General features: G+C 39.5%; 2 protein-coding genes across 4 annotated transcripts; one reads left to right on the forward strand and one right to left on the reverse strand.

Moving 5' to 3' along the window:
* Nucleotides 1–74: 74 nt before the first annotated feature.
* cd44a (CD44 molecule (IN blood group) a) lies at nucleotides 75–4,124 on the forward strand. The gene is made up of 5 exons (XM_030415373.1): nucleotides 75–248; nucleotides 2,127–2,876; nucleotides 2,981–3,025; nucleotides 3,124–3,202; nucleotides 3,290–4,124. Exons 1-5 carry the CDS (start codon nucleotides 176–178, stop codon nucleotides 3,465–3,467), a joined length of 1,125 nt encoding a protein of 374 aa, XP_030271233.1. The 5' UTR covers nucleotides 75–175; the 3' UTR covers nucleotides 3,468–4,124.
* On the reverse strand, nucleotides 4,112–27,800 carry slc1a2a (solute carrier family 1 member 2a). Of its 3 annotated transcripts, XM_030415372.1 has the most exons (11): nucleotides 27,637–27,800; nucleotides 15,259–15,398; nucleotides 14,195–14,347; nucleotides 11,971–12,221; nucleotides 11,766–11,874; nucleotides 10,975–11,101; nucleotides 10,576–10,809; nucleotides 9,884–10,078; nucleotides 9,047–9,181; nucleotides 7,768–7,978; nucleotides 4,112–6,666 (listed from the first exon to the last, which is right to left on the reverse strand). In XM_030415372.1, exons 1-11 carry the CDS (start codon nucleotides 27,651–27,653, stop codon nucleotides 6,595–6,597), a joined length of 1,644 nt encoding a protein of 547 aa, XP_030271232.1. In that variant the 5' UTR covers nucleotides 27,654–27,800; the 3' UTR covers nucleotides 4,112–6,594. The 3 variants fall into 3 exon arrangements, with proteins under 3 accessions (XP_030271232.1, XP_030271229.1, XP_030271230.1); XM_030415369.1 differs by having other exon boundaries at nucleotides 11,766–12,221; XM_030415370.1 differs by lacking the exon at nucleotides 27,637–27,800 and adding an exon at nucleotides 18,256–18,535 and having other exon boundaries at nucleotides 11,766–12,221.
* Between the last annotated feature and the right edge of the window lie 88 nt (nucleotides 27,801–27,888).

Consider the following 27,888-nt stretch of genomic DNA (forward strand, 5'->3'; position numbering starts at 1 on the left):
GTGTGTGTTTGTGTGTCACCAGCCATTGTTGCACTAATGCAACACCTACCTGCTGTGAATAAAAGGCGATGCCATGATTCATCTGCTTCAAATACATTGGTCCAGTGCCTCAAATAGTTCCGGCTCCCCGGCACTTAGCTACTTCAAGTCTTTGGTTCCATCACAAGTTTCCAGTATGAAGATGAGGAATCTTCTTTTTGGGGTTATTCTTGGACTTTTCGCCGTTGTCCACACAACACCTCTAACTGGTAAGTGAAAGTCTTTTTTCTTATTTTATGTATTTTCCACATTTTTTTTTCCTATCTTAACCAACACTTCCTATTTGCTCTGGGTATCGGTACGAGGGTATTGGCCATGTGATGTCTTTATTAAACTGTAAAATCAAGACCAAAATCCATCTTTTATCCTAATGTAAGATATTCACTGGTGTTCAAATAAAGTCTTCGACAAAATGACATTCTTCTACGTCGGGACTCCGGAGGCCATAGCCATGTTTTATTTGTTTTTGCAGCCTGACAAATAAAGTAATTCTTCCACACGGACCATCTAAAATTTCAGTAATTCCCATGGTGTCCTTTTCCTTACCCCGTGAGTCAGCACTTCCCTCACCGCCACCTAAGATGCTCTTCATGTTTCAGGTCTAAGTCTTTCTGTTGGAATGCCAGAGTAGTATTACATTGCCGGTGTGCATGGTTTCACTGGCAGCTCCAGATTACACACAAGGATCATTGTAAAATGTCCCGAGCTGCTCCAGGAGGTGCATTAATTCGTATATCTAGAGTAAGGTGAAACCCAAGATCAGCTAAGAGCTGTTTCACAAGTTTGGGCAACCGGTAACTTCATAGGGAACAGCGGAGCTGAACATGACTGGGCAGAAAGGGAGAGTGGAGATGTGTGATTTGATTCTTAGGCCTTTCTATTATTTCTTCATTAGGTTTTATACCCCTTTTTTTTCGACTTGACACATGATGACACATGATGGATATTTGACACGTTTGTTTGTTTGGTCATCCTATTCACTAGTACAGTACTGCCGAAAAATGGGGTTACTTATTTAATCGACGAGTAACTTTGTATAGAGTCAGCCTAATACAGTGGTTTCCAATCTAATGGCCAGATTCCCTCCAAAAGGTCACAAGATACATCTGAGGGGTCATGAGGTGATTCACTGGATATGAAGAACACATTTGCACACATGTTTTGACTGTCCTTTTATCTTTGCTTCTTTAAAAATGAAATATGAATTTCCTTCTTTCTCTTTGGACACTGAACACTGTCTGCGAAGTTCAAAAATTAATCTCTCTTTGGTGGAGCTGTCAGCAACTCATATACATCTGAACTCATAGACTGCACTTTTTTGTAAGCAGTAACATGCTCAGAAGGTTGGACAGAACACTTTCACGTTTATTTTGGACAATGTTTTGTATTGTGAAAGCTTATCAATTATTTTAACATCATATTTTTGAAAAGTAAGCAGTGGTTTCAGCTGTCAGGTCAATACAATTGAGGAAATAACACGTCATTTATGATTGTAATTTAGTTTTACAAAGTTGTGTAAAATGGAAATACCCAAGGACCCTAAACAGTACTTAATTACAGTACTTGAGCACAATCCAAAGAAAAATCAACACTATCAAGCTAGTAACATCTGATGATGCAGGGACAGAGAGAAGAATACATTCCACTGAGCATTAAACAATGAATACTTATATTGTGTAGATGCATAAAATCGAGGAGGAAGCACATAGCCTTATTTGTCCTTCCTCCTGATAAGGGCTTTCTTCCAACTAAAGCAGAGAAAGGGAACAGTCATGGTTTACTCTGTGCCACTGGGCGAGTCAAAAGTGTGGTATGCTCTAGTTTAAACTGATACTTTGATGAGGCTGCCTCTCTTTTGTTGACCCACTCATAGACGATTAGTCACCCCTGTTAATCATTACTGTTTCTCACCACGCCTCATCGACTGCAACGCAAGTTTATACAAGAATTTGGGGAAAAGCACATAAGCCCTCTGTGATATTTAGTAATACAGCATCAAAGCTTGGTAACTTTCCTTTCTGCTCATGTCAGGGCTGGTTGGTAAACACTTAAGGTGACCTGTGGATTTTTCCGTCTCTTTGTCCTAGTTGCGGTCCAGGACGATGTTTACCGAGAGGCCGTGACAGACGGATACCTCATCGATCATGCTTTTGCAGAGTCCCTCACAACTGAGTCGCCCAAAAGCAACACAACCGTTCCAGCATCCCAGCCGCCGTCCTCTGAGTCTAAAGACGGTGGCTTGGTGGAGGGCAGTGGGGAAAACAATTACAACTTCATGTTCCCTCGGGATGAAGGTGACTCCAACTCAGAATCTTCTACCACTGAAAGCCCTGAGTCTGGCTTTACCTCTTCAACACAGCCAAATGAAGCCATGACCAAAGACAGTGGCCTGATGGAGGCCAGTGGGGACACCAGTGACATCTTCATGACCTCCACATTCCCCCAGTATGGAGGGGACTCCAGCTCTGAATCTCCTACCATCGAAAGCCCTCAGTCTGGCCTCACCTCTTCATCAGAGCCAAATGAAGCCACGCCTACAGAGAGTTACGTATTCGAGGGCAGTGCTGTGGGAGTCGAGTTCTCAACCTCTACAGTGTCCCCTCAGTCTGAAGACCAGTCAAGCGTCACCCCAGACAACATCTCTGTCGCTCAAACTACTGACCCCGCTGTCTCCACCACTGACCTCCTGGGTTCTGGTTCTGGTTCTGGTTTAGACTCTGTAAATGACAATATCAGCTTAACCACCATCACAGACACCAGTACTGCATCATCGACCACCCCGGTTGCTGCTAAAAAAGCACCACGACATATGGGAAACACAGCTATGAATGTAGAAGGTGAGGGTTCAATTCAATCCAAACTGCTCTATAATGGTAAATTTCCTATACCTGCCCTAATGATTATTACATTGTCTATAAAATGTATTGTTATTTTCTGGCAGGACCTGCCCAGCCTCAATCACCCGGCAAGCAAGAAAGAACACCAAGTGAGTCTGGAAAAAAAAATGCATATAATACATCACATGTTTGCATAACTGAACTCTGGCAGTTCATCTTATTAACTTCTACTCCCTCATGTCTCCAGGCTGGATCATCATCGTTGGCTTTATTGTCGGGGTTGCAGCACTGGTAATGCTCTGTGTTGCCATCGCCACCAGAGACAAGTGAGTATCAGAAAAACAGAACCATATTTTTGACTGTAACTATTCAAATTACCACATTTAATTCTCATTGTTCCTCGTATCTCGCAGGTGGAATGGACCGAGCCAAGCGTACCAGGTGGAGACCGAGGCTAACTCCTCAAACCAGCAGAGGGGGCTAGAGATGGAGACATTCCTGCAAAAAGAAAAGCCCAGGGAGAATGGAAAGGCAGCAGAGTACACAGTCATTCCCCTGGATGAGCTTCCAGACGATTATTCATCACACTGAAATTCAGAGACTGGCCATGTGGAGGCTTGAGTTCCATCACTGAACCACAAGAGGGCGTTTGGAGCGGATGAATTTGTTCAGCGGAACACAACTGTCGGTTCTGTTGAGCGTTTCTGTGGACTTTCACATTGTTGGGCCTGGTCTGAATCAGAATCATTGGTCGGGATTTTCCCATTTGACTTCCAAAAACTATTTTCATTTGCTTTAATTTGAAACTACAGCACTATTTTGGTTGTTGTATTTATTGCAATATAAACTCTGTTAAACACGAGTGTGTGGTTGGGTGAGAAAAATGCCCTTTATTTCAAGCAAAGCTGAAAAGTCTTTACAGTGTTTTTATTTCCTGTTTTCCATTGTAAATAATGTGTTTTATCTGTCTGGTGAAAACATCTCTTAAGTATTTTGTTATAACATTATTTGAAATCTTTTAATATTATTGAGGACTGTGTTGTGGATTGTAACTTATATTAAGGTGCCTTGTTTTCCCTGTATTTACTGTGGAGTCTCTATACTAAACAGCCCACTAAAACTCATCTTCTCCCGACAACATACACAGCACTTCAGCTGTTGTAACAAGCAACTTAAGGAACGTTGATATGCTGTATCACACCCACCCTCCTCTGAGAAATAAAGACAACGGCAGCTCATCAATAAACATTTATTTGTTTCAGTTCATATTTACACACAAGTATTAAAACATTTACACACTTTTGGTCCATTTGCCTGACAAATATTATATTTGTTCTCTGTTCTGAGTTTATTTAGTACGAGTGCATTCAATCCTGCTCGTGCTTAGTCAAGTCAAAGTCGAAAGAAGTTTTGCATTGCAATGAAAGTCAGACACAAGGAAACTGTTGAACACATTCTTGGATCAAGATGTGCATAGAATCAAAAAGATAGATAGAAAATATACATTTTAGTTCCTAAAGGTTGTACGATTTTACATGTTCATAGAAAACACTTGCTACACTCGGCCAGTTGACTAAGACATAAACTTTTATACATCAAGGCCCAATAACAAATGAAATAGATGGAGAATGGATGTGATGAATTAACAAATAATGGGTTTTTGACATTAAATCAGGGTGTGCTGATAATGACTGAGGAAGACTCTCTTCCATTTTGGAGGAAGGCAGTGCTTGTGCCAAAAAACGTGATAGCTTGTCAAGGTGTCAGAACATGCAGACACACTGCAGCTGCCCACACCAGTAATTCACACACACTAACACAACGTTGCCCTAGTGTGCACATAACCCTTAATAACATTTTCACTCTTTATAAAAGTGAAAGATATTAGGCTTTCTCTCCAGACGACCATTTGGAGCTCAGTAGTGTCTCTTAAAAACGGATAAATTGATTGCATTGTCTGCAAATAAACAAGCGTACTGTAAGTTCACATCCTATTGAAACAACTACAGTAATGGCCCATAACAGGAATATCGAAGTTGTACTAACGCTGTTACATATATATAGTTATAGTCTTTATAGAAACCTTTAGCATAGCAAAAAACATTCTGATAGATTACATAAAATGTCTATACATTTGATTTATACACTTTATCTAAAGAGAGTATATACACAAAGTGCAAGGAGGCACTTTAAACATGAATATATAAGCTGTTGCTTATATGAAAAAGAGAAATAAATCATCTAGGGTTTGAACAGAGTTGCTACACAGAGTTAAACTCCAAGACATATACACATTCAGCCAACATCCAATGACCTTGTTGTTACGGCTTCAGATTTATGCGAGTGCTGGAGGCAGAATTTAGTGTGCACTTGCTAAACAGACATGACAAAAGCTAATTAACTCTATTTGTAATTATCATAAGCTTATTATTTATATTAAAATCTGCTGTGTAAAAACTGTAAAGTGTAAGTGTTGGTAAGGAAGGCCCAGCCTTCCTTTGCTCTGAGTGTAGTAAAGCTGGAAGGTGGAGAAACTTCCCTTCTTCCTACTAAAATGTCAGTCTTTTATCCAACAAATGTGTTTAGTCATCACACTGACTGCACTCTGCAGTTGACATCGTCAAGGCAAGGTTGCAATATAGCAAAGAAATAAACAGAAATAAAACACAGAGCAGCGCGCTGTCCTGCTGAGAGAGACACCACCTCCTTTATCTCTGGTTGAACCTCAGAGCAGAAACTCAGCGCTTCACTCATAAAGAACACACACAAACATAGAAAAATAGATAAATAATTAAAGGGAGAGCACCCTTCACGTACTCTATATTCGGTATTACGGCTCTCTGCAACACATCCTGTACTGTTTGTTGTCACATTTAGAGGGCACATGCACATGCTCCCCTCTTATGGTCTATAAGTCCTAAGCTTTGCTTCTTAGGCTTGACCATGTGCGAGACATCAGGGTGTAATCCCTTAAGTCAAACAGTCAAAGGTAATGAAGTGTTTAAGTATCCTGCAGTTACGTCATAATGCCACATGAAGCACTGTCTCAATCAGTTTATTTTCTCCTTTTAAGAACCCAGTTTGTTTCTGTTTTTTGTAACCTTTGGTGCATTTAAGAGAAAGACAGACCAGGTTAGAAAGCACAAATACACAAAAACCATAGTGGCAGTGACTACCATTCATAATATCTGTCAAATACTGATGAGTCGCTTTTGCTCATTTGCTCTGAATCGTTTCACACCAACTTTTACGTTATCTCTCACTTGGTCCCTGTATTTAATTTAACTGGCAAGGCCGTCATCCAAACAATCATCTCGCTGCTCTTTAAGCTACAAAGAAAATGCGTCAGTACAAAAGAAGAATGAGATGTTGCACAAGGTTGAAGAATTCTTATGCTGACAGAACAGGAAGCTTGCAGCAGCACCAAGTAAGGCCCTGAGTGTTGTCAACCCCATGATTAATTCTTCTGTACAAAGTGCCGGAAATGCACCAGTTCATTAGTGCAAATGCAAGATCATACAAGTTGGTGAGTCATCCGTCGTTTGCACCGACTGGCCGACTGTTTGTTGTTGCGGTATGGTTGAGTCTGCTAACTTTTTTTATTCTTTGTGAATGTGATTTTCTTTTCTTTTTTTCTTGTTGTGTTTGTATAGTCGTGTCTGCAGAAAGTAAAAGCTGTCGGAACTCAGGATAAGGCGCAGCAGCATCTGGATCTGCTTTACTCGCATTTCCATGGTCCCTCCTCAACAAAAGAGAACTCTGCAGTCTTGCCATTTTTGCCCATGGTGACCTGTAAGCAATTACCAAGAACATCTGACTATGGGGCCAAGGCACCATCATTTACACACCATCAACGGTTGGGAGCAGAGAAGCCACTGATTGATTACTATCAGGCCATTGACCATGGGGCGGAGGTAATGTGTGAATCCCCAACATTGAAATACACGTCATCTCATACACTGATACAATAATACAGTGATGGTGTTCACATCTCAGTGTGGCTCGTCAGTTACAAGAGGATACGAAAACAACGAGAATTATACTTTTTCAAAGTTGGCCATGTATTTTATGGATTCTCTGCCCAACCGAATTACAATGCTGAAATAATCACAATGCAACTCATCAGACACAAAGTTGCATCATACAGACAATAAAATACCAACAAAATGACTCTGCTGATAACAACAGTTTTTACTCCTGTTTGTTTAGAAAAGCTAGCTACTATTGCTAGCTACAACTCTAACACTGATAGGAAAAGGATATTTGTTAGGCATTTCATGAATGTATGCATAACTTTGGATGAAACACGGTGAAACAGCAGTCTTTATGTATACCACTGGCTATGAAAACTGAAGATGGCCAATGATTGAGAAACTGTAATTTGGTCTGGGCTGCCACAAATACATGTCCAATTAAGTAGACAAAAGAAAAATAAAACAGTTTCTTAATGAAATCAATAGATATCACAACAATAATACAGCTCAAATATAACTGGGTACAAGACAATGCGTTAGAGGAAGTTGTTGCTTAAAAAGAAACACTTTCATTTGGATTTTATGAGAGTAAGACAGAGTTTTGGAGAATGGTAAAAAAAAAAAAAATGTATAATATAAAAAAAGAACAAACTTTGCTTTTGTTGAAACTGGTATCACAAAAACTGCTTTTTCATATGATTAACAGGTGAAAAAAATAAATATAGAAATATTTATTCAGCTTTTTCACCCCTTTAAAAAAAAACAAAGAAACACATTCTCTTCAATGAAATGTGACCATTGCTATTCACACAGACACAAATACAAAAGAAACACGAGCACAGACAGACGAACACAGACACAGAGCTGGGGAAAAGTCTCTACATACAAGTCTCTATGTCCGTTAACGTGAAATGTACCTTGCAGTCGTCTATCAAGATTGAGTTGTGGTGAGCGTATACATTCTGGTTGGTGTTATTTTCAAAGTAGGACTGATTCCTTGCCACCTCAAAGTCCTCCATGCGGGTCTGCTGAGAGTCGAAGGAGTCAAGCTCGTGTTTGGAAAGGTGGTACACAATACCCGCTCCGTAGGAGTCCCCGACCACGTTGACTGATGTGCGGAAACGATCCCTGCATGTTAAAAAAAAAAGAATGGCAGGAAAAATACAGGAAAATAATTAGTAGAAATAAAAGAGAAAAACAAAAAAAGAGGAAAAGTGTGTTGGATTTCTTCATAGGAACACAGTAAATACAAGAGAATTTTACTGCTGTTCAACAGCAATCCACAGTAGATTATGTAGCTCGGGACACAAAGAGAGGATTACCATACTATGTTAATTTATTAGCAATTAAAGGTTAATTAATTTCGGATGGATGGAAGCTTTCATATGTACCATTTAGCCCAAGGGGTTAACAGAACCTCAAGCAGCATGTTCCTGGCTGAGTCATATCAGCATTGTTGCCGAAAGAGAAGTCTCAACCCTTTTTTTGTCTTTTTGCAAATGGATTATGTTCTCTAGTTATGTTAATTCTGTTCCTGAATTAACACAGAGATGTCAGTGAGTCAGCGAGTGGGAACATGGAATAGAACTCTCCATTTATAGAAGAATTATCAGAAAAAGCCTGACTGCCAGAGGTGTTTACACCCGCAGAACATATGTTAGAAAACTCCCTGTGTAATGAGACACACTGGTAAAAACCTGTACATTGTGTACAAGTCAAGCATCTGTTCTGATGATACTTTGACCAGTATAATGTGGTTTAGCTCCACAGTGTTATTGTGTATGAAAAAACACACTGAAAGTCATCAGGCCATGGGAAAACAGGCTATTAAATACATATATGTTGACTTAAAATGTCAAAAGATGTTCATATGTAAAATAAATAGGCTTTTGGGTTGACTTTTAGCCTTACAGAAATCATTAAGATTGTAAAGCAAAAGCAAGCTGTTACTGTTCAACCAGGCAATTAAGTTGTGTGCAGATTTATAGTGAAGGTGGGTGCGATTTGCAGCTCCCCTTGTTTTATTCTTTTTAAATCAAAAATAACACAGTGAGCATGCCATGTCTTGTTGAGATGACCATACAGTCTAAAAGGAGGAAAATACGGATTTTGTCAGATAAAAACCAGACCAACATAAAAGTCCTTGCACAGTGCTGTAAGGTAACTAACAGTATTTTTTATCCATGCTGAACTTACAGCAGCCAGTCGACAGCGACCAGGAGGCTGATGTCCTGAGTGGGCAGCCCCACCGCCGTGAGGATCAGAAGCATTGTCACAAGTCCAGCGCTGGGGATACTGGCTGCTCCCACACTGGCCAACGTGGCTGTCATGCTAAATGGGAGACAAGTTTCAAAAACAAAAGTTAAGGCTACAAAAAAACACCGACCTGTACACTTTTAACATTCGGTCACTGTATTTCTGATACAAAATGGAATTATGACAATTTAGGTATTTGAAATCACTGAGCAATGAAGTAGAAGATGATGAGGCTGCGGTCACTCACTATAATCGAAACAAAATTGATAGTGAGATTTATCGTGAGAAAATGTCCACACTGGTACTGGTAGTTTTCTTTCAGTTTTGTAATATTTCCGAAAAAAAAACCCTATAAGGTTTACCCCATCAAAGCTGTGATTGTATGTGTTTGTGTCACTTTTCTTCCATGTAAAATAAAAATACATTTTCACCTGTGAAAATATGTGATATTTGATATGATATTTGAAATTCAAATGTGAAGAAGCAAACTTCACATGATTTATTTGTGGAATAAGCCAATGACATGTGAAAAGACCCTTTTCACATTGGATGTTATTTTCATGTTCAAATTCTAGTTTACATGTGAAAATAGCCGGCTGTATTTGAAATGTGTGAAAATGTGGAATTCACATTTGGAGAAGAAAAAAAAGCTTGATTTCATGTGACATGACGTTTTGTTTCCATGTGTGAAAAAACAAACAATCACTTGTGAAAATGTCCAGTTTGCACGTGACATTTCAAATGCGTTGTCATATATTTTTGTCACCACATTCTTACCTGACAGTAATAATCTGGCCCCAGTCCAGATCGATTCCGTTCATCTGAGCGATGAAGATGGCGGCCACGGCCTCATAAAGCGCTGTACCGTCCATGTTGATTGTGGCACCGACTGGGAGGACGAAACGCGTTACTCTCTTGTCGATGCCCAGGTTCTCTTCCAAGCATCGGAAGGTGACAGGCAAGGTACCAGCACTGCGGTGGGTGGGGGGATAAAGAAAACAGGAAGATACATCTTATTGTCATTGGTCACATAAAACATGCAGTTGGGCACCAAAGAAAGTTATACTAGTTTGAATTCACGTGAAGGGTGAATTGCAGAGAAAACAAAGATTGAAAATCAGCAGAAGTTTGCATGTTCTGCGTGATTTTTAACAAGCATTCTTCCTCAAGTTCAGACTGGAACATTTGAGAACCGAGGTCACCTTAGGAGGGAGGAGTGCATCTATATCATTAATAAAACATCAAGTATAGGAGCGATATCCCACGCAGATTCAAAGTGAGAAACCATATTAACTGGCAAAGACTTCTTCATAAAGGATGAAAAAGGGGATTGAGGGTTTTCACAAAAACACGCAGCACATTGGGGAGGAAACCTAATTTAGAGACAGTCCTGCTGTGCTCACCAGGGTCAGAGAGTCTGAACCCTAAATTATAAAACAAGAAGGACAGCGGGTGGATATCCCTCATACCTGGACGCTGTTCCAAGTGCCGTGACCCAAGCTTGGAAGATTCCCATGAAGAACGTGAAGGGGTTTTCTTTCACTATCACAAAATATATCAGCGGAAGGAACATGCCGCCATGGATGATAAGACCCACTATCACAGTGACCATATACATCCCCAGCTGCCTCGCCACCACCTCCAAGTCATTAATGGAGATGATCTTTCCACAGATGAGGCAGGCAATACCAATGGGGGAGTACCTGAAGATAGACACAGGACATGTTCGTGATCAGGTTGATATGTTACTGCTGGTGGATTGTTAATATATCCAATACAAGATAATTGTTGAGCTCAGCTGGCAAAAAACAGGTTGTTAGGCAGTGTCGCTGAACGTGGATTGATGCCTGTGGTGGAGAAGCACTTACCACATAATTGCGCCAACGAGCTTCATGATGATCTCGTTCAGGACGTTGAAAAACTCCAACATCAGCTTAGCCCTCTCTCCCATTTTCCCCATAATGACTCCAAAAGCGACAAAGAATCCAATTAAACCTGTATGACACAGAATATGTTCACGTTAATCAGTCTTGGACAAGACCTGGAAAACCACAATTGTCCTATATCACCCTATATGATGTCCAATATGTGCATATATCATGTTTTAGAGATTATATTTCAGATGAAGATGCTTCAGGTAATCTATCATTATCAAATTCCAAGAGAAGTATTTTGACGACACTGATGATAAAATGGGACTTTTACGTTCAGTGTTATCTCTGCTGAGGATGTTCGGCTTTTGATTCTGTTCTTTTGTTTTCCCATCAGCAGGATATCTCAAAAAATGAGAATCAGCTTTGGTGGGCAGCGCAACCATCGAGGAATAAGTGATTCATTTTTGTGTGGAAACAGTCAGAAAAGGTCTGAACTCTTGCAGAATTAGAAAAAAGCAAAACATTTTCCAAGTACATACTGAGCTTTCTTGACTTAAAAACAATCGGCACATGAATCCCATGAGTGTCTGTCACAACATATATACTGATGCCAATGCGGAGATTTTCTTTTATAAAATCTGTATGTTCAGCATGGCGGGTGGTATGTGTCATCTGAGTGTTTTCTTCATTATGTAACAGAATATAAGAAAATAACTTTTGTTTCTTTAACTGCTACTTCTTCTTGGCTCTGCAGTGGGTGTGTTTCCAAACTTTTTTTCACCTACCCAGGACATTCATCCCACTCTTGAACTGCAGGGACCTTTTGACTGTGAACTGCGGAGGTGCTCTGGTTCTATTAGTGGGCACTGGTATTTTGGTGAGTACTGTCTGGATCTGGACAAGAAGCAAAGAAAAGAACAAACGGTTGGGGCGACTGACAGATGAATCAGACCTCTTGTGGTGGGTGAAAACCATCTGCGGGACTCCTACCTGCTGAAAGCACGCCTGCACCAGGTTCTCAGGGAAGAGGTTTCGGATGAGATCGAAGAAAGCATCCACGCTGGACACGTCGTCGTTCTTCTTTCCCTGTCCGAGATTGGCCTTCAGCTTTGGGTTGCCGGGATGGATGAGCAGCACCAGGACCACCCCCAGGATGGCTGCGATCACCGTCGTCGACATGTAGTACACCATGGCCCTGGTGCCTAAGCGGCCGCTTGATTTGGCATCCAAGCCGGCAAGTCCTGTTGGCATAGCGTGTTTGACAGGAAACTAATGTAAGTGTCCATTAATAAGAAGCAAGTTTGAAAGACTTATCACAGTATTGCATGGATCCAACTGTAGGAACCCATCAAACTTATCTTTCAGATAATGACAAAGTTTAAATTTTGTTTAAGTCTAAGTAGATTTAAAATCTATGCACTTTTATAGAGTAGTCTGACCTCTTCTTCAGGTCATTATGAAAGAAGTCTGAGTTAAACATCGCATTTAAGTTGAAATGTCCATCAACCAGCTTGTAGCGTCTGAACTGTGAAACCTCCACACATTAGGCTGTTCAGACAGGAGGTGCTGGTGTTGTGACTGGGACTGTTTTGTCTATATATTTGGGAAAATATAATTCTATGCGGAAAAACATTTCATATGAGTTGCATCCAAAATGAGATGACTCACTTAATTACACATTATACTTAGCTAGACAATAGGACTTTTTGAATTCAGTTTTTAATTATCCAGTCTGATGGCAAGTATATGTGACTCTGTTTATCTGTTGTGGAGGGAATAGATGTCTTGAATTCCAGAACAGCACATGATGAATGATGGCGCTCTTCAACACGTGGAGGTTACCAAGGGTAACAGAGTTTGGTGAGGAAGGCTTGCTGGAAGTATTATACTTGTGCTAACTACTTCTTTACTTGTGGAGAGGCAATACTGTAAATGTGTATGTATACTGTGCTACAGACAGTACATCCAATATCACATTGTGATCACATTCACCACAGAACCAAACTTTTGAGCATTATTTAGTGTTATCTCAGATTATTATATTGTTAGTTAATGTTGTTGTTAGTCAGTTTTAAATATAGATTAACAGTTTTGAGTGTTCATTAGGTACTGTATCCAAAGCTAATAACACTTTATGAAGCCATTCTTAATACATGGTAAGTGTATAGTTACTTAAAGTTTAGACAATATTCTTTTCACAGTCGACAAACAATCAAATGCTTTATAAACCATTTTTCTAGGCAATTGGTTATTGTAAAGTTGCAACTGATCAAATTGAATTGTTGATTAATACTGCTTAGTTAATCTATTGGCATGATTTGGATGGCCAACATAAAGTTGCAACTGATGGGCTTTCTCATACCATATACACAGTCTCCTCTGATTGGTCAGCTCACGCATGCCTGAGCCAACACCACTACCAACAACAAGGCAGCTTTGCTTAATCAAGTTTCACTTGCCAAACTAGTGGGAAGGCATAAATTCTGCGTGTGTGACATGGTGACAAATTGTGATGTCACAAAGTCACAGAATTTAAGGCGGGACTACTGACGAGGTGTTTCAGGAACAATGATTTCTAAGAAGCTGAGAGAGGAGCTTCTGATGGTGTGGGCCTTTTTAACTTTCAAGATCTTTAAGTTGCACAAGAAGGTTAGATAAGATTAAATGAAATAAAATAAAATAGAATAAAATAAGAAAAGATAAGATAACATAAAATTATTATGGCTTTATGCTATGTATTTACCTTTAACAGAATAAAGATGAGACCAGGACTGATATTGGAACCCAAAATTGTAATAATGGTGTATGGCAAAAACTAAAAAATTATGAAAATATATAAATATAATTGCACCAAGACCTGTATTTCACAGGATTACAGGCAACCTTACATAACTATGCTTATATACTGAATATCAGTAGATTTTGCAATCCAAATTTTTATTTTTTATGAGGTTTGTGTTCTCACAAAAAAAGTGTGAGGAAAACAACAAAATGTGTTTACTGGTTCCTGTGTGCTTCACATCTTCGACACAGGTCTTGTTTATACAAAAATAGCCCGAAAAAGAAAAAAAAAAAAAAAAACGCCTACTCTCTTGTCTCTTCTGTTGCAGCTCAACTCCCAGCAAGCAACAAGTCGCACCATGCGACCTCATTTCAGACCAGTTGTCAGCAAATTGAGCAGAACAGTTTGCAGCAGCCACTGTATCTTACCCACCTGTGACCAGGCTGGAAACAACAAGAGGCAGAATGAGCATCTTCAGCATCCTCATTAGGATCTCCCCAGGGAAGGCGATGATCATAATAACATCAGGAGGGAGAGGAGATATGTGCCGCAGCAGCATTCCAGAAATGGAGCCCAGAAACACACCTGAGCCGGCGAGAGGAAAACACCAATCAAACACAAAGTCAGGTGACTCACGAGATATACTAACTGTGAACAAAGTTTCTGAAAAAAGAACATGACATCAGTTTTAAATAAACTCACTTTTTGACTTTTTGAGTCTAAATTGACATGATTCCTCAGTCATGTTGTCATGTAGGTGTTACCTACACATACTGTGATAATTGTGTTTATGTGTGACAGGTTAAACCTTTAAATTCATAAGGACACTCATTTTACAGCAGCTAATAAAATATTGACATTTAGATAATCTTAATGTCTTCACATCTAGAAAAGATGTGAAGACATCTTCACAGAGTAAAAAAGTCCAGCTTAAATCCTTGAAAGAATAATAGTGAAGACAATACTTTTTTCCCTTTGTTTCATTTGCCTTTGGTATATTCAAATCAAACTCTAAAGTAGCATTTCACACACAGTTTTACTATCTTATTTGAATGCAGTATGACACCAGAAACAGAACACCACAAAACTACTTTCTCTTTGCTAAAATGCCTGCTATTTTTACATCAAGGAAGAAGCTGTGAACCATTTTCCAATTTAAATGGTATGTAGTGAAATGTTTTGGCTTCACGTCGGGCGGCACCAGTGACACAGTGATAAGCACTGTTCGCCTCTCAGCAAGAAGTTACTGTATTTGAAAGACTGAAGTTTTCTTGTGTGGGTGGATTTTCTCCTGAATTTCCATGTTCTTTCCACACTCGGAAGACATGCAGGTAAGGTTAATTGCCCTTACTGTAGGTATAAATGTGTTTGTCTTCCTCACTGATGGACTGACTAGCTATCCAGAGCATACTCTGCTTTTTGTCAATTGCATGCTGGGAAAGCAGAAGAAGTAAATCGATGAATTGTGGATGGAAGTGGCGGGAGCAAAGACTCACCAAGGATTGTCAGAGTAAGAACCATGTTATTCATGATTTTGTCGCACACACCGCCACAGGGATTCTCAGGAGGGTCCACTTTGGGCTCCAGGTGGCTCTCGGCCATCCTTACCTCCACTTGCTTCTGCATTTTGTTGGCACTGAAAGAAATAAAGAAGGAAGAATAGATGTTATTTATTATGTACTTTTCTTACTTACTTTTAAAACAAGATGTTAAGCTAAGAAAAGGAGTAGAAACAAAAAGTAAGCTGTTGCCCAAACAGCCTTTATAATTCACACTGATAAGCGGTACTTCCATCTTTGTTGCGCATTGCAGCATACATAAATGGAAATGGTTACCGGTGGGAAGCCGAAGACAGATAATGGGCTTGCTATCGCAATTTCAACTCAAGTCTTCACAGGTATGCATACGATTTCAGCAAAGCTCCCAAGCAATATATCATGGCACCAACTCTCATTATCTATAATATTACTATACCAGGCTTCAAGCAACAGTATGAACTTTTGTGTGAACTACAGGGGTTCAGATCAACCACTCTTCTATGAAGAACTAAGGGTGTGGTTCAGATGTGACAACCAGCGAGAGAAGTAACTGTTAATTTGAAAACGACAATTTCGAGGTTAGCGTCACTGCTACAGCATCATTTCTATATCTGTACTGGAGAGTATTTTTATTGAAAGAAGAGCCAAGAACATCACTTAAGGCTTTTTTCAATGGATAGATATTTTGCTCTTTTCTCAAGTGGCCTTTGCAAAGACTTTGATTTACCAACTGGCTTCGCTGTAGTAATGTTCTCCTACTGTTGATCTGGTTGGTCGAAGTTAGCCGGTGATAGGCAACGATACGAGACAGATAGGCAGATGGTTCGTCTAATCAACTGCTAAGTTTTTTTTAGAAGTGCCTGCCTTACAAAGTCATACTTTTTTAGGTTTGTGAGAATCAAATGTATTCAAAAGTTGTGCGGCTTTGACTCTGATGCTGCAAAGTAACTACTAACTGAAGTTTTCAAATAAATGCAGTGGATTAAAAAGTACAGTATTAGCCTCCAAAGTGTAGTGAAGTAGAATGATAAAGTAGAAGCAAATGGAAATATTTCATGTAAAGTACACGTACAAATTGTAATTAAGTACAGTTTTTGAATAAATGTACCTTTTCTAAACAGTTTCTAATGACGACATCCAGATGGTTCTACGTAACAAACTATCCTGCACGTCAGCTTAATCTATACCAGGCAAAAGGAAAAATGGTCAGTATTGATTGAATTCACAATACTACATGCAAGATTACTATTTAAAGAAGCGCTTATTGTGTCATCAAGTAATTAGCAGGGCACATGCTCACATGATTCAACTCAATTAATTCTGCCTACTCTGCCTTCTTAATGAGTGCAAATTGGTAATTAAAAAAAATAAAGTTTGCAGATGGCCTTTCAGAATAAGCAACTGACATTTCCAAACAATTAGCACAGACTCAAGAGCCGGTTTGTAATGTGCATTTGAAACAATGTATTCCGGTTTCACTCGATTCATCTGAAATAACACATCACTCGCTGCTTCTAACATTCTCCATTCTGCCTCTGCTGCACTCACTGTTGGATGACTTTGCATTGGAATATATGATACTGTGAGACACTTTACTTCTGTGCTGAATAGAATATAAGAGCGACGGAGCCTGAATGGAAAGTCTCTGATCAGTGTTTTGGCATCATGGCATGGCAGCTTCCCACACCTTACAGATAATTTCACTGCTTAAAGATGTTAATTTGAAATGATGATCCATCTCACAAACCCACTTGTTCGTCATCCTGCCTCATCATATCCGTGAAGCAACACGTATCTCAGGTTTGTTTTGGTCTGGTGCAAAGCCTCTTTGACTTAAAGATCAGCTTTCCCCCGTGTAGCCTTTAAATCCTCTGTAGAGCACAGACGTGCACAGTTACGTAACAGTGAAAGTCGCGTGGACACTCTCGACCTTCATGACTCGAACACCTGGAATATTAATGCGGGCTGCAAATGCAGCATAAAGCCACTGATGTTTCTCTCAGTGAAGGTTGTGGATTAAGTGAAAAGTTTGCTTCCTCATTTACGATGCAGAGTGGAAAACCAAGATTTAATTATAGACAGGGTTGAAACATAATGGACTCTTCTTCACTTATTCAGTGTTGATGTTTGATAATTAAATAGTTGAATTGCCTTTCTGCAGAAGACATGAAAGAGAACATACAAGGTGAGGACAGAACAGCTGCCAAGTCAATCACGACCGTCTGATACACTGTGCTCTAGCATTAATGAGACTTAAGCCTTTTAAAGAGGATAAAATTAGCACCTACAGAACACAAGTGATTGAGTTATGCAACAGAAAAGGGGCTTCCCAGGAAAAGTCAAGGTGTCACTGCCACCTGCCTGACGACTGTTATGCAGGAGATTAGTAATTTGAACACCAAACTTAAGTGTTAAGACCCGAGTTATCTTTGTTTTCCTGATGGATGACCCCTCCAGAGTCACTTAGGGCAGAAAAAGGCTTCATGAATTTAACAATGTCATACAGTTTGGTGCCAAAGAGAGAAAGTGTTTGAAACGGCGAGGGATTTCTTTTTTCAGTGCAAGCTGGCAATTTTTACTCTCATACAATAAAAAGTCACACAAGATGCACTATCTATGCAAAAGGATCAAAGGGCAGGACAGCACAGAGCACAGGCACTGCTTTTAAACCGAATAATCTGAAGAATACCACACATACTCTCCAAATGCATCACCAAAAGGATTACTTCACACATTACTCTGACATTAGTTTACCTTCAGAGCAGTTCTTTCTTGATAACACACAGCAGATCACAGCTATTACGCATCATTGACGCATCAGTCAGCTTTCAAGGGAAATCCTCACAGGAGCGGCTGAACATTATTCTGATGGCACCTCTTCAGTGTCAATGCTTTAGATGACTCATCTCATAAACTACCACCACATCACTACTACGTGCTAATAATAATTCTTACCAGTTGTTTGTTTTTTGTTTTTTTATGTTGCTTAAGATTGAGACTGAATTTGTGGAGAGATACTACACAGCCGTCGGCATGAACGAGAAAAATATCAGAGTCATGGCTTGTGCATTAGTAAATCCAGTCAGAAGCTCCAAAAAAGAAGTATTTGATCCCTTCAGAGGTATCTCTTTGGTCCTTAAAAAACTGCAGATTGCTTCTCGCTCAGCATTCGGTGTACATCCAGAGTCACAGGTGCCTTCTCATTCAGCTGCTGGGTGGTGCGTAAAGGTGGACTGACTAACCTGGAGGTCTGACAGGAGTCTCCCAGACATGAAGGGTGGAGTCAACCCGCTAGGATTAGTGAAGGAGTGAAAATCCTCGTTGCAGCCTTTCCTTTTTTTTTTTTCTTTTTTTACTTTCTTTGATTTGTTTACATCTCCTTCCAGAGTGAATGATTTGCATCGCTTTGGATGTCCAAAGAGATCGAGTCTTAAAAGGTCCCGACCGAGTAAAAAAGTGATCTAAATATTTTTAAGAGATGCTGAGAGTTATATCGTAACTGGTAAATTTTTCTGCTGCGCTGAACAAACTGAACCAATTGTGTTGGGATATAGAGCTAATTAGATTTTCATAAACAATGAATCAATGCACATTTGTCTCAGCCAGTTACCATGATGCACTGACAGATCGTATGTACAGCAGCTTGGTTTGCAGGGCTTTCATTTTGCACAGCCTTTACAAGAAATGCCAGAAAGACTGAAAAAACCCCACCTTGGCTCAATGTGATCTCTGACAGTTTTTGTACTACAGAGAGGCCTCATGATGGGATAAGTGACGTCTTTTGCTCTCAAGAGTGTTCACAGCTCATTGAATCACCTCACCAATTTCATGAATATGCTAACGTTTAATGGATAAAAATTAGACTTCTATTTAGATTTATTGTTATAAATCTGAGTCACACTTAATAATGGCTAATATTATTAATAATAATAATAACAATAATAATAATAATAATAATAGCAATCTAAGTGAGTCATTATATGTAATGTTAAATTGGTTGCGCTTGGTTTATTCACATGCTTTCTTTGTATGTGAGACAGTTACGAGAAAGGGCACAAATTTGAGGTTCAGATTAAGGTTCTCAATTATTGTTCCCAGTAAACAATAGCTTGAAAATTAAGCAGCAAAAGGTTTCAAGGGGAGCTCATTTGGCAGAATGAAATTTAATTATGAGCAAAACAGAAGGGAAAAAAAAGTGACTGCAGCTGTTTCCTCCACACATTTTCCAATATTTATCATACATCAATTATGGCTTATATTTGTGTAAGATTTCTTATTCCTTACGGATTTTAATGAACATTTTTTGTAAACAAGCTGCTTCCGTCAGCTCTGTTCCTCAGTTTGGACCAATATTAGATTGCTTGAGATGACTTAATTTGAATGGAGGCAAATAAAATGCAAATCATGGCAAATAAGAACTTTTCATAATTGAAGAAAATGTATGTTTATTGCTTTTTAATGAATCCTGAATGTTTCAGAGCAGCACGAGATCTTCTTCCTGTTTCCAAATCATGCGGCAGAAGCTTTGCACCGCAACAATAGCAGCGAGTTAGGTTGTGTTTAGTGTTGAATAGCCTGTGACTGTGGGACTGTGGGGTTACTGAGTTGTCACAGAAAGTGACGTGGCTATTGGACATACAGTCATTGTGACAGTGCATGCTCTTTAGCAGCAATGGAATGTAGTACAATTAATACAATAAAGTATGTACCTAAGTACAATATTGAAGTACTTGTTCTTGTGTTTCCATTTTCTGTTACTCTATACTTCCACTTCACTACATTTTGAAGGCTAAAATTGCACCATTACATGTGTTTCATAATACGTAAACGCAGATCTGCACGCAGTGTCAGAGACAAGGAAACACAATTTTAAATGCATTTAATAAACAATCGAAAAAAAAAAACTGATTCAGATTACCAAAGAAAATGCTGAATATCGACGTACAGTTTACTTTTACTTGTACTTTTTGATGCTTACATTGGCATTTATTGCCTGAAATGACTTACTTGAACACTTCAGTGCACTAAATATCAGACTTCTACCCTAAGTACTATTAGGACGCTGCTCTTTAATGATCTGTTGGGCTGACTTGCTTTTTATGTGGACAAGATGATCACTAAGGTGATATCACTGGAGCCATCTTCACATTTCGACAGTCGTCGTCTATCGTTTGATACCTCTGATACATTTGAGCCTTATTCATTATCATACAGGATCATTTGGTTGTACAAACAGGGCTTTGATAGTTTGACCATGTAGTTACTTTAAACCTTCACGCGGGAATCAAAGAAGGGTCAGAATCAAAGGAGAGCTCCAGCTGTCTGATTGTGTGGTGATAGACCATTAAAACACCATATAGCTGCTGTGAGAAATAAGTGGATTATCCCTGCATAGTTTCTGTGTGCAGGTGTATTGAGAAGGTGGCACTTCATTTCCGCGAAGTGTGTGTGCGAGGATTCCCACCACTGAGCCGCTCTCAGAGCTTGGACAGGGAGACGAGAGACAATCTAAGAGCACATGGCAAAGCATTCGTCCATGCAGTTCCACACCTGGCTCCACCTTTTCTCCCCTCCGCACCAAGCCGACCTCATGCTGCAACACCTGACAACACACACCACACTTAGACAGCAGGTGTCTATAATTAACTAATCTGTTCTGAGCCATCCTAATCCAGCACACATACACACTGAGATGGATCAGACGCACTCAGAGGAAGTCTACAGCTGTGAAATCCTGGAACATATTTCCGCAAATCAAAAAAACAAAGGTAGATCCTGATAATGGATCACTTTGTAGCAATCAAATATATTATGTAGATGTCAATGAGTAAAGCTGTTCGTTTTTTTTCCAACCCATACCGACAACATGCAACACAGATATGTGTTTCTTATCTGTCTTGTCCTCACTTGTTCGGAGGATTTTATGTTTAATGTGTTAGGCCAAACAATAAAAAAGACGCAAAAGCAAGACAGGTAGGAAGATGTAACATAAAGGAAGATTGCTTAACATAAAGCTCCAAGAAAAACAAAACCCGAAGAAGTACCTTTATGAGTTAGTAAGTAGTAACTAGATGAAGCTCGAGGAACACAGGCAGGATTGCAAAACAAAAAAATCAAAGGGGGCAGAAAACACAGTGACGGCAGGAAAACAACAGATGAACTAACAAAGAGTGTGAAAGCACTGACTTAAATAAACAGGGACTGATTAACTAACGAGGCACAGGTGCACACAGAGGAAGGGCGGGAAAAGGACAAAAACAGGAAGTGGAAAGTACAACAAGACACATGAAGAAAATAACTGAACTAAAGCTGAGGACTTTTACAATGTGATGTTCTGTCCCACGTGAACATAATGATCAGGAAACCTGCAACTGTAACAACATGATCAGCTGTTGGTTGATTTGGACTGTTTTGCACTGCATTTAAAGTTTTGATTACCACAACTTTGAAATAAATTCAGAAAGAGTGAATTATAATTACTGCCTGTGGCGGCCCTGCCTCTGTACACCAGTCAAGTTGCAGTTTACATACGTGTCTGTCTGGACTCGTGTAATATATAGTGAAGTGAATAACGTAGTGAAGACTCTGAAGAACATTAATTAATGGTATTCAGTGTATTTCAAGTTATCTCTATGTGGAAATGTATGATACCAGATAATAATTTCCAATGAGAAACATGCTGCCTTCACTTTGAAATACTTTTAAACAGAAACTGAAAACCATTTTTTTTTTCTATTATATTTTGTCAACATTTAACTGTTTATTTCTGAAATTATACCAACAATGAAGCTGATTCTGATGAAACAGTAACAAAGCAAAGCATGGATGCTTCACACACTTGGTAGCACAGACGATTTATACACTCGGCTCCTTTTCAAGGTGGACACTCAACAAGAGTACCATTAATTCAGTAACTGACCAAATGTGAAATATGGGCACAATCTCTCCTTCTCTTCCTGAGTCATGGTGTCGCCACAGAAGTGTTTTTGCAGAACATGTTGATGTCAGAGTGAAGATGACCTTTACCCTTTGGATGTTAAATGTCATCACTTTATCCTATAAGACATTTCTGTGAAATCTTTGGTGCAGATCTGGATAAAGGGATGGATCTAGGATGTTTCTTTTCCTTTCTTTCCATAACATTGAGAGATTAAGATTGAGACATTTGGTACTGGTATCTGATCTGGTGAGCTTAAAGTATGGGTTAGCATTAATGTTTGGTTTAAGAGTTAGAGTGATCAGGCCTGACATTGGATTAGGTTTGACTGAATTTACTGAATTAAAAGGGGACTGTTGGGCCTCGGCAGAGGTGTGGACTGAGTTCCATTCTTGTTTGCTGGAATCATACGGACAATAATGATAACTTCCATTTCACTAAAAGGAAAACTTAATTCTTTTTTTCTATGAATTCTGACAGTCATAGATTTTTGCAGGGAGACAAGACAACTCTCAGAAGTCCAAAGATGCCCAATATTCTGTCCATCTTAGGTACTGGATGTACAGTACAACTCCAAACTTCCTCCAAACTTTTTACTATTTGTGGAATCAAATAGTTCTCAGTTCCTGCCAGTGAGGAATAAGATGAGCACAAGCAATCCAATCGATCAGCTTAGACGCTGTGTGGAGTGTTTCCTTGTTCAAATAGAGGGTCTAAGGAGAGAAGGTCGAGATAGTAAAGGCCCTTGAGGCACATTGTGATCTGTGATATTGGGCTGTACAAATAAGATTAATTTGACTTTACTAACAGGTAAATACACAATTCCTTAATTTCCGACAAGATGACATAAAAAGGGAGAGTACATAAAGAGATCGAAAATGCATGCTCTATATGTACTCATCACAAAAGACGGCGGCGTCAAACAATAACAGCAATTGAATTCAGCAGGTCTCTGAACGTCAGTATTGAGACATCATTGCTCTACTGGCCCTCATCAAAAAAAAAAATCAAAACAAGTATAAAACCAATCTTAATATGTTAGAATACAGCAACAGGAAACTCAGCTATCACATGCACAGATCATCTAATTGAAGCCAAAAGATTCCCCAACCCGGGGGGTCAGTCAGTCGGTAAAATAGTGATAATTCAATGGGCCAGAAAGAATGAGGATAAATGAGCTTTTCTGATGGTTCCACGCGCCAAAGTGTCAACGCTCTTAGGGATTTCATGCTATGTGATCAGTCAAATTTCATCTGCTTCACTACAGTTTTAAAAATCTCCATCTGCTGTAGAGGATTATAAAACTAGACAAATATTATCTCTGGAGACCGAGAATGAAAACCAAGCTTTGCTCACAGTTCAGGCCTAGGGAAAAAAGTTATGTTTAACTTTATATGATAACTTTGATGAAGGGATTTATATCCAAATGAAGGATTTTGACGTACTGCAGTTCAGGGCAATCAGACATTTTTAGTAGGAGACAACCGGTGCAAACACACACCCACACACACGCACGTATTAGTTCAAAAGGCCATGACATTATGAAGAAAGCTCAAAATTGTTTTAAACCATTGCAATTATTGTTTATGCAAATAATTTAGTGCAGTATGAAGACCTAAAGCCATCCTCTTCATGGACTATGTGAGGAAATGCGAAAGAGGTGAGACCATTTCAAATGTCTTCAATATAACTGCTTGTTGGAGTCCAGTGCGGTTATTCTTTGTTCCTACAAATCAATGTTTTCCCCTTGTGTGCCAGCGAACACAACCCACAGCCTTTCAGTATCTGTCACGCTGCAACCTGAGCATATCCAGACAACCCATGGATGAATAAAGTAACTTAACTACCCATGACAAAACTTTAGCGCAGCCACGGCGACACGCTGGTACTTCTCTGTCACACTCACTTCCTCTCTTCCCACAACAAACCCGCTAGACTTTTTGCACACACAAGGATCGCCCAGTAAAACAAAGATTCTGAGCAATAAGTCCTCCTCACTATGCTTTAATAAATTAGCCTATGATAGGTTATCTCTAACTTGACCACTGTGGAATGGCAAGATTTCACCACAGTGTTTCAGCATTGAACAGGATGTTGCCCCCGTCTCTTTAACTTTGGGGGCACATATAACTCCAGACCTCAAAAGCATGGCAAATAATCTGGATTTGCATTTTCAGATACCTGCATTGTTTGGGGTTTTTCTTTGAGGAAAGGGCTGTCACTTTTTCTAGTGTGTGATATATTTATTTATTTGTTTTTTTTTAATAGTGCATTGCCAAGGGGTAAAGCGGAACTTCCCATTTCCCATGAACACAGCAGAAAAGCTACGACATGTTTTAAAATCACAGATGCTAATCTGTAAACAGTAAAGTAAAAGTATAATGTATACTTTTATTTACAGGTTAATTTTCAGCAGCCTGGCCGAGCACTGGATCTGATTTTCAGCATTTTTCGGATTATAGGGATCAGATTTCTTTTTCTTTTTTTTTTTATCCAAATGGACATGAAAGTGTATATAACAATAAACAACAGCAGGGTTGTAAAGTCTTTGAATAGATGTATAAAGTGTGCATGTAAATTGCAAGACAGTGGATGCACATTTAAGGCTAAATACAGCCACATCACAAGGCACGATGCACGGCTGATGATCCTGTTTCAATGATGATTTTAATTACATCTTCTCGTGTTGTAAGAGCAGGGCTGGATCTGAGCCAGTGCTCAGCACCAGCTCCTGATTACGAGGGTTAACGGCTCTTACTTATGCACGAGAAGTACAATTAAAAATGTTCAGATCGGATGAGCACCTCTTGACTTGCTCTGCCATCATGCCCTCCTGCTCGACAGTGAAGTTGGAAAGGGAACGCCAAAGCTAATTTTTTACAAAATCTTCTTGTCCTTCCTCACACAGTCAGGCAAAATTAAAGCTAAGTTATTCAGCTGTAGGATTACGTGCTTCTTTGCTGTTTTAGTGGGAGTGGGGCAAGGAAATTGATATCAATTTCCATCTCTGTGCATTAAAAAAAGGTTGTTCCAGAAGGTGTTAGCCTAGCTTAGCTGGATGTAGAGAGAATCAGCTACCATTGAGCAGAAAAAAAGAAAGCTACATCTCTTAAGAGCTCAAGCATTTTGATTAAATGTGATAACTTGTCAGCTAGACATCCAAGTTTTACCTTAAGCTTTGAGTTCGAGTTAGGAAATTTTAGAAAGCTGGCAGCTTCACAATGAGAACATGACCTCTGCAATAGGATTAAGTTTAGGGTTATCACTCTAAGTGTGTACTGTTCAAATTTTAATTGAGGTGGAGAAGATGGAGGTGGAGTGTGAAATCATGTAACATTGTGGACAAGGGTCCACGGTGTTTCAACATTAGTATGCATCACACTCGAAATTTTGAAGGAGACCTCGAGACAATTTCCAGCTGTATTTGTTGCAATTCAAAAACTTTATTTCGAGCCAAACGAGATAATTTCCTAACCCTAACCATTTAGTTTTTGTGCTTAAATCTAATCAGGACATAAGCAAGTTGAGAATTTAACCTAAAGAAACAGTTGCAACAAAATTTCATCATATCAGTGGTTTGCAGTGTTTTTTTTTCTCCTGGTGATCTGGTTGGGTTAGGGTTAGGAATAGTCAAATCATGGTCTAGCTTAAAATATCTAGTTTTGTTGCCAATTATCTCGAGGTCTTCTTAATTACCGGCATCGTCACGCTTAAAAATTTTAACACCACCTTTCAAAGTGCAGTCATTGGCTTGGCAGACTTCTCGTCAATCTGTAACTCCACCACCATCCCTTCATCCTCCCGACAATGTAGGCAAATAGACATTTGAACATATCAGTGGTTTGCAGAAACATTAACTGCCAATATTTTATTCTGGCAAATGGGCTGAAGGTTCAGTCTGCAATTCTAGAGACAGTTAATTATTGTGTGTCATTCACTAGTTGTCAAATAAAGACACATTGGGTTGGTGCTATTTGATGAGCTGCCAACCAAAGCATTGCCACTGGATGACGTGGGAATGAGGCTTAATGATGGGCTCTATTCGTTCTTCACAACTGCTGGTGCAGAAGAGGGTTTTTTCATTTATTTTTGATCAACAAGGCAAGAAGACAGAACAATCATTTACAAATATTGTATAGGAAAGACTTAAATGAGTTCATATATTTGTTAAAATAACTTTTGATTGCATATGGACATCATGCTTAACAGGGAGAACAAGTCATTCTAGTGAAGACGCATGGATATTTTTCATCTCAGGGCCTCCAGCGAGCCCTCAGGGCCTCTCACTGACGAGATGCTTCAAAGTTTCTTTGATGTACCACTGAGTAACAGGGGCCTTCTTCAAATACAATATTCTACAGGACTGACTTCTGATTTGTGTGAAAGCGTAGCATATATATTTTGTCCTGTTCTAAGAATAAGAGGCACTTTGCAAAATCATTGATTATTTGAAGAGTTGAGGAGGGGTCACATTAAAATTAGGGTGCTAGAGTACAGGTGTCCATGTACGGTATCGAGAGGCTGTGACCGTCTGCAGTCAGACCAATTAATCCCTTCCCTAAAGTACACTGTAGACAGTGTCACAAGGTGACATATGCAAAATGCATTGTTGCATTTATATGTTGTCAAAAGAGGATGTGATTATGTCTGTAGTCAAGTTCCCAACAGGATGCATATAAAAGAAGAAACTGTCTGATGTGTGACCCATCTTGTTAATTTCACTCAGAATTTACAGTGTAACCCCTCGGGCTATTCTTTTGAACTTCATCCTCATGCAGCCTTGTCTCGGATTGAGGATTGTGGTGGGAGTGAATCTCACAGAACAGCATATCTCTAATGATGCACATGTGGCCCAAGGCCAGCGGTTTTGCATTGCTTTAAGAAACTGTCACTTCCACAAAATGCACAAGTTGACTTGTTCCTGTCCTTAGATGAAGTCATTAATCTTTTAATTCGCTAACAGTCTGTAGCATCATTGTAGCATTTTAGGTAGATAAAGCACAACACAGCTCATTGAAAGACTAATGGTTTTACTGGTGGGCGTTTTGCCAGTATCCTGAGTTGACCTACAATGAGTCATTCACTCAGGAGCAAGAAAGGCAATACAACGAAAGACTGCATGAACTATTACATTCAGGTTAGAATTGGGTCCCAGCACAAACATTGTTACAATCCTAATAGCTAAATATTATGATATGTTTCCAACCTAGCAACCATATTCAGCGTGCTGAATGCTAGAGAAGATGAACCCTGGGTCACCTTGAGAGAAATCATTTGCATCACATGCAGAACTCATCTCCTTCGCATTTTGAATTAATTAATTTAATTCAAACAGATGTTCTCTCAAGGAAAGGAGACTAATTATCCACCTATAGTCCCCTTAAATGAAAAGTGCTCACCTGTGGAAGTCTTGCATTCTTCAGCTTTATGGGCGGTCCAAATTGCAGTAAACGTTAATATCGTAGAATCAAAGCAGCATTTAGAGTTACAGAGTTTTTGGAGAGCAATCTGACAGGTATTTCGGCAGCTTCCTCTTCCTCTCCTACTCCCCCTTGAAACCTAAACAAGCACCCTGCACATACACAGTATGCACACAGATGAACAGACAGGGGTGGGGGGGGGGGATGGGGATTTGAGATGACAGGACAGTA

Source organism: Sparus aurata, chromosome 4 (assembly GCF_900880675.1).
Source record: "Sparus aurata chromosome 4, fSpaAur1.1, whole genome shotgun sequence".
In the NCBI taxonomy this organism is placed as follows: domain Eukaryota; kingdom Metazoa; phylum Chordata; class Actinopteri; order Spariformes; family Sparidae; genus Sparus; species Sparus aurata.